The sequence below is a fragment of the Phaseolus vulgaris genome, chromosome 1, assembly GCF_051622355.1.
Source record: "Phaseolus vulgaris cultivar YP4 chromosome 1, ASM5162235v1, whole genome shotgun sequence".
Taxonomy (NCBI): domain Eukaryota; kingdom Viridiplantae; phylum Streptophyta; class Magnoliopsida; order Fabales; family Fabaceae; genus Phaseolus; species Phaseolus vulgaris.
The window spans coordinates 47373610-47386026 of record NC_143498.1 but is presented as its reverse complement, the minus strand read 5'-3'; the positions used below and the strand labels follow the sequence as shown (position 1 = coordinate 47386026).

General features: G+C 29.6%; 1 protein-coding gene across 1 annotated transcript; it reads right to left on the bottom strand.

The window, feature by feature from the left end:
- Positions 1–5558: 5558 nt before the first annotated feature.
- LOC137814464 (serine/threonine-protein kinase PCRK1) lies at positions 5559–11154 on the bottom strand. The gene is made up of 5 exons (XM_068617230.2): positions 10760–11154; positions 9683–10073; positions 8516–8776; positions 7460–7582; positions 5559–6553 (listed from the first exon to the last, which is right to left on the bottom strand). The coding sequence occupies exons 2-5, from the start codon at positions 10058–10060 to the stop codon at positions 6038–6040; spliced, it is 1278 nt and encodes a 425-aa protein (XP_068473331.1). The 5' UTR covers positions 10061–10073; positions 10760–11154; the 3' UTR covers positions 5559–6037.
- Positions 11155–12417: the final 1263 nt, after the last annotated feature.

The window sequence follows — 12417 nt, the reverse complement described above, 5'->3', positions numbered from 1 at the left end:
ATGATCCTCGATCCTGAAAATCTCCGAAGCTCATGCTCTTCGTGTGTCGGGGATCTTGGGGTAATTTTTGTACTAATGACCGTTGATTAAGGGGTGGGGTTGGGTTTGGATCTAATCTGAGACTGGAGAAAGAAAATGACGGTTCAGATCTGTTGCTCAGTGAAGAAGACAGAGAATCAACGTCACTGATTGGTGCAGCATTCTCGTAAATTTGTTTTTAAATAAATTAATAGACTTTTCATTTTCTTTTTCTTTTCTTTTATTTTCTTTTCTTTTCTTTTCCTTCTCTTCTAAAAAAGTTCAGTTTTCCCATTGGGATGCCCAAAATACCTATTCTTCGTAAAAACTAATCTCCAAAGAGAAAGTGAAAACATTTTATTCATAATATAATTAAATACACTAAATTTTACCCCAATGATTTCTTCATGTACATTTGTTTATTCACTAATGCTCCTAGTTTATTTTGTACATAAATAATTTATAGTATCTTTAGGAATTTTTGGGAGAAAAAAAAAAGGAGGGAATTGAGGAAGAGTTGCTTTCACTTGAAGCTTTTCAGCAAATTAAATTATTATTTTGAAATTGTTTGAGAATGAGGACCCAACAGCATATATTCAGTACGAGATGACGCACACACATTTTATCATAAATAAAAATAAAATAGAAAACGATGTTGACAGGAATATGACACCATTTTGTATTATAGTACATGAATTTATTTTAATTTCTGTGTACTAAAATTGTACCCATGGCCATTTTTCTTACCAAAATAACACCAGATGGTTAAGAGTGAGCAAGTCAGAGTCTGGTCAATAATGGCAATGGATCAGGATTTTAGAGAGTTTTATAACTTTTTCATATATTTAATCAAAAAAATTAAATGATATAAACAATAATTAAGATTCTTATATTTTTTAAAACAATTTATTTAACAGTATTTAATTAATATTTTTTTGTAGTTTATAAAAAGTTTCAATGAATTCTTTTTAAACATGGACGATTAAGTTTACATTAATTACTTTTATTAAGATGTATGACTATCATAATTATTCAAACAATTTCATTAAAATAATATTTGTTGTTGGTCAAACTTTTTTTTATCATAAAACATAACTTATTCTTTTTTAAAAATATAATATAAACATTTGCTTTGTCGTATTTAATAAATTTATTCAGTATTATTATTAGATAATAAAAGTCATAATATTTAACCTATTCTTCATATTCAATATTACGAATGATGATGCATAAAGGATGAGTATGCAAAGATATAATACTATGCATTTTTTTTAAAAAAATCCATTGTTTTTTTCCTTACTTAATGTTTTCTGAAAACTCAGTTTTTTACTCTTAAATTTTATGAATTTATAAAAAAAAAAAAAAAAATCTTCTAAAACCTTATCACAAGGATTTCATTAGAATTCAAAACTATACACTATAACAAATAATGATGGTAGAGTTTAAAAAATAGCAACACAAAGAGTAAAAAATAGACTATACATGGGATCAGTGTGAGCTTGGTGTCCCAATAGAAATGGAAGTTAATGTTTTGGTGGCTATGCATTAGAGACGACCTCCAATGGAACACAAATTTACAAGATAGTGTTGGCTAAGCCTACATAAAAAAAATATTATTTAACTATAGCTTAGGTTTAAGGGACACTAAAATGGTTATAAAAATAAATAATTATTAAGAATTAAACTTTAAGTCTTTCCTACCACTTATATACTATGAGATGACTCTGTTATTATATTAAGAAGTGGACTTTTTAAACCTAACTCAATCTCATAAAACTAGCTTATAAGGTGAGGTTTACACTCACTTATATACTATGAAATGTCCTAATATCTAGTCCATGTAGGATCTCCAACAATAATTAAACTTAGAGTCACCATTGGAAATACTACGTTAGTTAAAGGTCTCAATTGTAAACACAATGTTTGATATTTATTTTTGTGTCCAACTTGACTAGACTTCACCCACCTTGCTAGTGACTTGCTAGTGACTTCTTTTTTGTAGCCTTCACTTTTTATTGGAAGCTAAAGGGAATTTTTCTTGATAATATCTTAAAAAATTTGGCATTAGAATTCAAAACTATAATATCTTAAATTTTTTGGCTCAATTATAACTTTCCTTCATCTAACATCTTAGAATTCAATTATAGTATTATCTATCAAAAATGTTTTAAAAATTAATATATATATATATATATATATATTTAAATAGTCTATTAGGTGTACCGAAATAAATTTTCAATTAAAAATAAAAAAAAATATGGGTTTGTTTTTAGAATCACATTTCCATTAAAAGAATAATCTACTTCAAATTAGTTGAAATAATATAATATCGTTAGAATAATCACTAAATCTAAATTATTGTATATTTTAAAATTCAGAATTTTAATATAACTTTATTTATAAAAAAAATCTCATTAAATTAAAAAATAAAATCATATTTAAATTATTTTTTATCTCAACAATTAAACTTACATAAGCAAGACTATTTAATCAAATATTTTATTTTACTAGTGATGATAAAGTTATATTAATTATATCTTTAGCAACATGCAAGGAATGGTCTCAATTTATAGTTTAATGTTAAACTTGTTTTCACTGTCAATCACTACACAACAACACAATAACAAAAGATAATAGTATACTTTTCCCGTTGCTACTCAACTTTTTAAGAATTAGTCAGACAGAAAATATTAATTACTACAATTTAACTATTGCAATTATTAACTTTATGGATTTATATAAAACATTCAAGACGAAAATAATTAATGAAAAATAAGGAAGGAGTAATAAAGATGAGAATAAACATAAAATAAATATTTCTTTTAAATTTCAATCTCATATGTTTCTTAAATAAATATTTAGATTAAAAAATTATGAATTAAAGAAATAAGTGTTGAAGAGAGTCTTGCTTCTTTAAACTTATTAAGGTCTGCATTGGCGGCAGAATACCATGCAACAAGTAACATCACATTAATTTTCCATTAATTTCTTTTAAGCTTTTGGTCACGTTAAGGTTAAATAATAAAAAAGTATATTAATTTTCTTATAAAAGAAATAAAGATCTAACACGATTGTGAATATTTACATATTTAATATTTTTCTTACAATTCAGACTACTAGACTACTCAGTATCTTGACATTATAGATATTATTCTATATATTCGATGTTTATATAAGGGAGCAATCTTATTGAAAAAAAAAATCATTACAATGATTTCTAGATCTAAAAAATTAATCTCTTCGTTATTATAATTTGTATACTTCATAGCAACTTTCTTATAAATATTTCGTGTAACTTTACAAAATTCATAAAATAAACAGGAAATTCAATTTCTTATAAAAGAACTTACAAAATATAAAATATTTATAGTATTAAATAAGTATATTCTCTATAAAAATGTGTATTTTATTTTTTAAAACTAAGTAAAAGTAGTGGTTATTTTATTTTTACAATAATAGTATTGGAAGATTATTTCAATGATATTTTGCTATGCTTTTTCTCATCACCATTTACAGAGCCATAAAGAGATCAACCAAAATATACAACAAATACTAAATGTTAAGATCTAACTTAGAATGCTGATAAAAAAAAAAATATATCTAACTTAGAATATTTAGAGTTTAAAAATTAGAATTTAGGGTTTATAATTTAGAATGTTAAATTAAAGTAAAATACTTAGAGTTCTATCACATAAATATAATTTGATCATAAGTTATTCTTAATAAGTAAACAAATCTTAGTTAAAAATATTTGTTCTACTCATGTCCTTCTCAATCTCCTCTTTTTCTTTCTTGTTGCTTTTATTTTTGAAACATATCAAAAGTCAGTGCATGCATCTTAAAATTTTAACTTCAAATTTGGTGTTGAATTTAATTCAAAGTATTGGATTGGTATTGAAACTTATAACTTATAAGAGACACTTCTTAAAACACATCCACGAAAGAATCACATATGCAATGACGACTGCAAATTATATGTTTGAATCCAACCCAATTACATTTGGGTTTAATCAAATTTGATCATTATGTTTCAAATAAAATGAAATTAAAAAATTAAAATTTATTAAATAGCTTTTTACATTTGTATTTAAGTTCAGTTGTTTTTATCTTTGCTTTAAAGTTCCATTTGGATTAAATAATTTTTTTTCTTTATTATTCTAGTTTGAAGTTCGAAATTTCATCAGAGTTTTATTCTTAAAACAATAATCGAATGAAAAAAAATATAAATTATCTTTTACTCTTGCTATGTATAATTAGAAATATATATTATAAAATATTACAATCTGATGTGAGATATTTAATATTAATGATTTTATAAATAATTTTTTATTTAAATTGCCTCAATTTCATTTGTTATGGATGTATGTATATTTTGTTGAGAGCCTTAAAATAAAATTTGATTTTTTGTGAGTTTTAATTACTCATATTAATCATTCACATGGTATCTTCAACAGATCTAAACTATGTGGAAGAAGCATCCATGCATTTTATGCATGTAGGACCCTGCAAAAGTTGTAGAGAACTCCCATGGAATTAGTAGAAGCACAATATCTCGATAAAGATTTGTTTAAAAGTGTAGCTAGAGTTTACAACCATTTTCTCTAGAGTGGTTACTTTCCAACAATTATGATTTCTGTAAAAAGTAGAACAGATAGAAGCAGCAATGTGCCTACACTGTCTTCCATGGAAACCTATAGTCTCTCATGAGATTCATAATCAATTTCCTCAATTGCCTTGACAAGACATAAGCAACACCTTTTATAATTCACAAGTTGCATATGCTCGCACATGGCAGATTTATACACATCTCACATTTTGTCACAACATCGCATTCTAAAATATGCATGCCTTCTTCACCAATCATGCCAAGAATCCACGCCCATTAGTTTAATCACTTCTTCTTTATCGAGTCTCGACTGAGGAATTAAGTATGAAGTTCAAAGTTTAGTATTAAATGGAGATCAACCATATACAGAAAAATATAAGAATAAAAATCTACAAACTTAATTATTTAAGATTTTGGATTATAGGTAATATAGAAGTTATTTTTAAAATCATTTCTCACATAAAAATATATTCTAACAGTGAATTAATAGTAATATGAAAATGATTGAAATTGATCATTTGCATGCAAGATTATTATTAGCTTTTTTCAAAGATTGATAGTTTTTTTAAAAATTCATTGTTGTTTTGATAGTAAAATGATGTTCACAATAACTACTTCTAATGGATTGATGAAGTGAAACTTCAAATTGAATCAATTCCACATACAAAATGACTAATTTCAATCATCTTCATACTACAAACATCTTCATGATCTAAAATTTGAACCAAAAACGAATTTTGTGTTATAATACATAAACAAAAAACATATGAATTTCTTTTCACAGATAAGCCAAATGTTTGTGGATTCCCCCAGTTACTAATGGCTGGATGTTGCTATGGACTCTAGTTTTAAGCCACGCTACCCTTGGCTGAGACATTATTACATGATGATTTGATAATAATATGAAAAACTTACAGACAAATCACCATATACAAAATAAACTCAAGTAATATTCATTCGTGCATTTTTTAAGAGCACACAACATATCTCATATCAGTTCAACCAAAGAAACTCGAGGATAAGGTGATTTCCAAGTAGGAATTAATTTCCTGGCTTTTGATCTTTAAGCAAGAATCATTCATGCATTTTGTGCATTTGATGCAGACCATGCAGAACTTCCAGGGACCTCTACAGTAAAATTACAAGATGCGCTAAAGAATAATTTAAAACTATAGCTAAACTATTTTACATCCTCAGAAACCTGCCGTCTCTCCTTAAATTCATAGATCATCGCAGAAAACTTCCTCAGTAACTTGACAAAGAAAGAAACACTATGGTACTTGGTAAGTAGTATGTGATGGCAGATTTATACACATCCTATTAGAGAGAAGTTGCACACGTTGTTTGTGACAGCATGGCTGGAGAAATCATGAAGAAATTTTGCTCAGGCTTCATGGCTTTGAATTACAATAATCAACATGTTCTTAGAAGCTTTGGTCTCCACATCCTAACAAACCAATTACTTTCTCCAGGCTTCTGATCCATGGTCCGTTTCTTGTTATTTGTTTCAGTCTCCTGGGAAGTTTCCACTCTTGCCACACTCCTCAAGGGCAATGGTGGACTAGAACGGGATGAAGAATATTCTACCATCCCATTCACCATTTCCAATACCTCACTCATCTTTGGGCGATTCTTTGGATTTTTTACCAAGCATCGGTTTGCTATCATAGAAAGTCTATGGGCTGATTTGAATATTTGTTTCTTATCAAGTCTTGGGTCTAATATTAGTTGAAATTTCTTCCCATCTGATAAGTATGGTCTTATCCATTCCAAGAGCTTCTGCTCACCCCTGGGGCGATTTCGATCTAAAGGGCGCCTACCGGTGATAAGTTCATAAAGGAAGACACCGTAGCTCCACACATCATTCTTTGATGTTAGACGTCCAGTTTGAATATATTCCGGAGATGCATATCCCATTGTTCCCACAACCTGACAAGCATAGACAGCCATATGAACACAAGTAATGGAGTCATTGGATTCCAGTTTTTTATGGTTGGGTGCTGTTGAGCAATATGCTACACACTTGAACAACAAAAGGGGTGACTAAACCATCTACATGCCCATGTTGAAATAACAGTGATAAAATGAAAGCTGAACTTAGATTGAGTATTATATTATGGTTGTTAGAGTATCCATTATTCTCTATTATCATTTTTGTTTTCTGTTTTATTTAGTTGCAAAATAGTCAGTAGTTGGCTTCTTGACTATGTGCTATTGTTAGTTAACTGTAATCTATCAATTATAGTTAGTAGCTTTCTTGTACAGATATAAATAGCTTTTGTTCACCTTAATAAGGTAGGGTTAATAAAGCTTCTCCTTTCTTTATCTGTTATATTAGAGTCTATCCGAAAGGATTACTTGCCATGTTATATACATATGAAGTCCAACAGTATCTGACATGAGGAAGTGTATTGGGAAAAACCTAAATTTCATATCAAAATATGGTATATATGTGGAGCTAATTTTCACCTCACAGACTGATTATGTAGGGTTGAGTTAGGTCTAAATCACTTTATAAGAATAGTCAAGAAATGAACTCAATTTTTTACACACATTAGCTTCTATAGATGGTTATCAGAAGACACCAAGAAAATTTCTTAAGATTATCAGAACTGAATCAAGATTCATTCTATTATACTTCACATTTGACACAATCTTTATTCAGCCCCATTAGATCTACAGACGACTAGAGATTTCCCTCTAGTCTAAAGTTGAATTTCTCAACTTTCTCAGGTAAATAATCAGTAAAAGAGATTAATGGTAATACCAGTCTTCATATATGTTAGCAAAAATCTATTTACAAAATCATAGATTAATAATGATACACAGCCATACCGCGGTTGAGACATGAGTCAGTCCATCTGATGGTCCCAGCCTTGCCAACCCAAAGTCTGACAGCTTTGCATTCCATTGTTCATCCAAAAGGATATTTGAAGATTTGAAATCTCTGAAAATTATCTACATTATGCGTACACAGATAGCATAGCATTAATTAACTGCACCGAGATATGAATGGTAAATAAATTAAACATGACATTGATCAAAGGATTCAAATTAACTCCTCTTCTTTTTTAGCTAAATTACACTTCTCTCTCATAAGATATGCTTAAATTACACTGCCTTCCCCAAGAGATTAATATATCTTATGCTCTAGTCTATTTTAACATGAACAAACCTCTTACAACTAGTTTGCCTATCTTTGTGAACCTTAGGGGACGTCTGGTAGAAAGAAAAATTTTAGTTTCCCAGAATTCTGAAATTGGGAAACTATATTTTCCATGTTTGGTTTACCTTTTAAAAAAATAACATCCTCACAAAAACATTCTTATGAAAGAAGGTGGGAATCTAACTTTTCTGAATTAAATACAACTTTTAATGAGAAAAACACCATGTTAGCCTTGTTAAATCATTTAACATGGTAATAAATTAAAGATTTTAGTAAATTTCTAGAAACCTTGTATGAATATTTCTTTCTATATTTTTTAATAACCAAATAGAATTTAGTCATTCATGAGTATTATAATTCCTAGGATTCATGATTATCACATATGAAAAAATGTATCTGATATCAAACAGTCTCTTAGCTTAGTAGGTAGACTCAAGAATGCTAGAAGACGAAATAAAGGTTTTAAGTTCCAAGACATTAACAAGGGTGTTTAAAAAACATCATTTAAAGTCCTAAAATCTGTGTAAAATTAATGACAGCATGCTTCATAAGAGAGACTCTGAGAGGAAAGTATAATGTTAGCATATTTTCGGTGAGGAGAATAATTCACCTTTTTTCTTTCGGGATGCTGCCATCTGGGTTATATAAATGTGCAGCGAAAGATTTGTAGAAAAGGCTTATTAAATTGAATAGGAATTTATGAAACTTGTGCCACAAACCAATACCTGAAAATCCATTTCTTCATGCAGGTATGTTAATCCACGAGCTGCATCTCGAGCTATTTTCAATCTCCTACTCCATGAAAGAGGAGCCTCTGATCGGTGGGATAAATGGTGTTCCACACTTCTGTTTGGCATGTATTCATAAATCAGAAGCCGCTGGATTCCTCTTTCATCATCTTCTGCACAATAACCCACTAGTTTCACAAGATTCGGATGCTCAACAACGCCCAGGACATTCACTTCTGTCACCCATTCCCTGTGCCCCTACAAGCCAAAAGTAGAGTACCAAATATTAAAACGGAGGAAACAATTCATATCTTCAGTAGCAACCAGAGCATCTCAGTGTGTTTGGGAACCCACATCAAATTCACATCCAACAGAGAAGCCACTCTTCATGGCTTCAATAGTTAACATTAAATTTGTGCATCGGATGTATGCAATGCAAAAATCAAACATCCATTTACTTGATAACAGATATCTTCCAGCCTCAACTAGGGGTAACAAACTGTAAGAATTTGAAGGTTTTCACCCAAGAAAATTTAAAGTATGCCATGGAAACATACAGTAACATTATTCAAACCTCAGACCAAGTCAACATGAAGCAACTAACTTGACAATTACTAATCATTCAGGTTTCATAATATACTAGGGGTTACAAAACAATCCAGTTATCATCCATCTTATCCATCCTAAATATATCTATCTAATCCTTCCATTATAAAAATGGATCAAAATGGATTGATGAAATTTTATATCCGACCCATTATAATCCAAAATAAAATTTATCTAATCCATCTAGTTTGCTACTCCTTGTAATATATACATTATATCTTTCCTTGTGATATTAGAAAGCATAGAGCATACAGACTAGTGCATGACAATGCCTTTACTAAGGGCATCTCCAATGCAAGGATCATAGGCTTAAGACATGAGTTTTATAAGACACCACAATGGAGTACATTGATGTGACATGAAATTCAAGACTATGGATCATAAGAATAAAAAAATGGGTTTTAAGTTTTGGAAAAATAAATCATGGGTCTTCTGCATAGAGGCAAAATTGCAAGAAGATTTAAAAATGATAGGAACCCACATAAAAATAAATGAGACATCATAGATGGCCCTTACATTGGAGAGGACCTGAGATAAAAACAGAAGCCAAACTCTTACCTGCATTCCCCTTTTACTAAGCTGTTTAATTGCAACTTCACTTTTTCCAGAGGGGACCTCCACACTTTTAATCAATCCCAGGTAGACACACCCAAATCCGCCCTCTCCAATCTTAACAGAGCGACTGAAATTCCTTGTGGCTGATTTCAGTTCAGAAACAGTAAAAACTCTGAGGTTGCTGGGCCTCTGGGACAAACTGGGCATTGCATTCCTCCTGAGGGATTCTGTGCTGCCACTGTCTGAAGCTTCTAGAGAATTTAACTCGGAACCAGATCTTCTAATATCAGCACACGTGGAATTCTCTGACGGGCCCGATGTTGACCTAAAGCCTTTGGGCTCATCTTTCTTCTCTCCATAGGAGAATGTAAAACACTTCATGGCTGCTGACTGACTGCAATTTCATTTTCAGAAGAGAAAAGTAATGTTGAGATTTTGATATTCATTTAGAAGCAACACCACATCTAAAGTAAAGACATATATGTGATGAAAAATCCTCAAATTGAATTCAGAAAAAAAAAAAAAAAACCCACTTCCATCAAATAACCATATCATCAAACACCTTCCAAAGCACCATTGTCAGCATAATCCCCCCTGTCATCAACATCTCCAATTTCATATAACCCAAATATAAATGTTTTCAATCAATGTTCCATATTTCTTTTACCCCGAACAAAAGTTAAACGAGTCAGACGGATTCAGAGAACCAATTTGCCCATCCATTTCAAAAGAAACTAAGTTTTGCTTTCGGGAAATACAAAAGAATTCAATTTTTTGTCTTTGGGGCATATAAATCTCCATACTTTCAGAAATACTAACAGAAACCATCAATCCGTACCAAATAAGTCCATTTTTAAAACTACAAAAGGTTAAAAATTGGCAATAGAAACAAAATTTTGTTTTTGGGAAATAAGATTAAGAGTAGAAAGTATCCAAATTGGTCATCCATATTACAATCTGAAAGTTTTGAAGCCCAGTATCGTTTGAACCGTATTAAAAGATATGGAATAAGTTGCATGCACCCTTTACTTATACAAAAGGAAGAACGAGAAAAGGAGAGATTTTGGGCGTGAAACTCACCTCTGGTTGATGCAAAAGGAAAGTTTTGATCTAACAGAAGTGAGATGTTGGCAGTCCCTTTTGGGTCAAGATTCTGAAGAGGACCAGCACCATTTCATTTGCCTCCAAAAGTGGGGACTTCTGAGACTGAAGATAGAAAGAAGGAGTAAAAGAGAAGTTTTCCACACGGCAGCAGCTGATGGCTCGGTCACCTTAGTTTACCAAACAAAGTGTAGCCTAATAAAGTCGTAATAAACATTCAAAGCTTCATTGAGATGAAAAAAAGGAGTGTGAAAAGGGTGCTGTTTTGGATTTGACCATAAGAACAAGTATTCCTACTGTAGATGTTCGTGTCTTTAACAAGAGACTCTTAAATTTAAGATACTAAATCTTAAAATTATGAGCTTTAAAATTATAAAAATTTACACTGAAAAAAATTCTTAAAAATAATGGTGTAAAGTAAAATAAAACAGAGGCTACTGTAACACTCTTTTATGATACTCATAGTAGTGCCGTAAGAGACTGAACAAGATGCTTGTGTCGTCATCATCAAACTCAAAAGTCCCTGTTGTCACACCTTGATACGTGTATTTGGAATATAACAAAAGTTTAAGTTAAATTATTTAACATAATTTTCTAACACTATTTATAAAAGTATAAGTAGAATGCATTAAATAAAGTGTGGAAATCACATCAACTTCAGATAATTCATAAATATTCCGGTCCATATAATTCTTTTATACTCATCGAATGAACAGTGGATGCAGAAATGAATATAGGCAAAATTTGGAGGAAAAGTGAGATAATTTATCTAAAACCAGATAAGAAAAAAAATAGTAAACATGGAAGAAACAGAGGCTGGTGTTTTCCGTAGTTGACTAAAAAGGTAGAATATAATAAAAAGGATTATAGATGAAAAGTCAAGAGATAGTAATAAAGAAACAAATGCACATCTCATTCCATTGCCATATTCATGTCACGGTTAACCTTCCACGCTTCTTCCTTTCATGTTAGAGTCTTTAGTATTTGACTGCACTGTTGACAGAGTCATCCACTTAATTATTAGTAATTAAATAATTATTTAAACTTTAATTTTATATATTTATACTTTTGTTAAAATTTATGTTTTACTGTACAACTTATTTATATTAATATTTTGTTTGGATTGTATTTTTAAGATCAAATTTTTATTTTATTTTATATTTTAAAGATTTATTTTAAAATATTTAATTTTAAATTTACAAAAAAATAAAAATAACAATTAATACTAGTTAGTAAAGAAAACTCACGAGTATTTTTTTGAACAGGTATTAAGTGAGTAATAAGACAAACTTTTTAAATACAAGTAATGAATACCTACTATCTATGTTAATTGGATATAAATTTTAGAAATATTATTTAATTAAATATCAAATTAGTTTTATTGAAATATTATTATTTTAAATCTTTTGTTCTTTTAATCTTAATTATGTTTTATTTAAAAAAATTAAATAATTTATTTTGTGTTTAACTTGTTTTATTTATGATTTTTTATTTTATTTTGTAAGAGAGTTATCATTTTAATCATGAAATTAAAAGAATAATCTAGAAAAATAATAACAAAAGAAGAAAACAAGATAAAGAGACTAGATAAGCTAGTCAATGATAACAACCTATCTTAATAACCTCTCATTAAAGAT

Coding starts and splice junctions, on each gene's coding strand:
- LOC137814464 (XM_068617230.2), bottom strand. CDS start 10,060: ATGAAGTGTTTTACATTCTCCTATGGAGAGAAGAAAGATGAGCCCAAA. Junction 8,777..9,682: donor TTAGTAAAAGGGGAATGCAG/GTAAGAGTTTGG, acceptor TTTGGCTTGTAG/GGGCACAGGGAATGGGTGAC. Junction 6,554..7,459: donor TGACTCATGTCTCAACCGCG/GTATGGCTGTGT, acceptor TATGCTTGTCAG/GTTGTGGGAACAATGGGATA.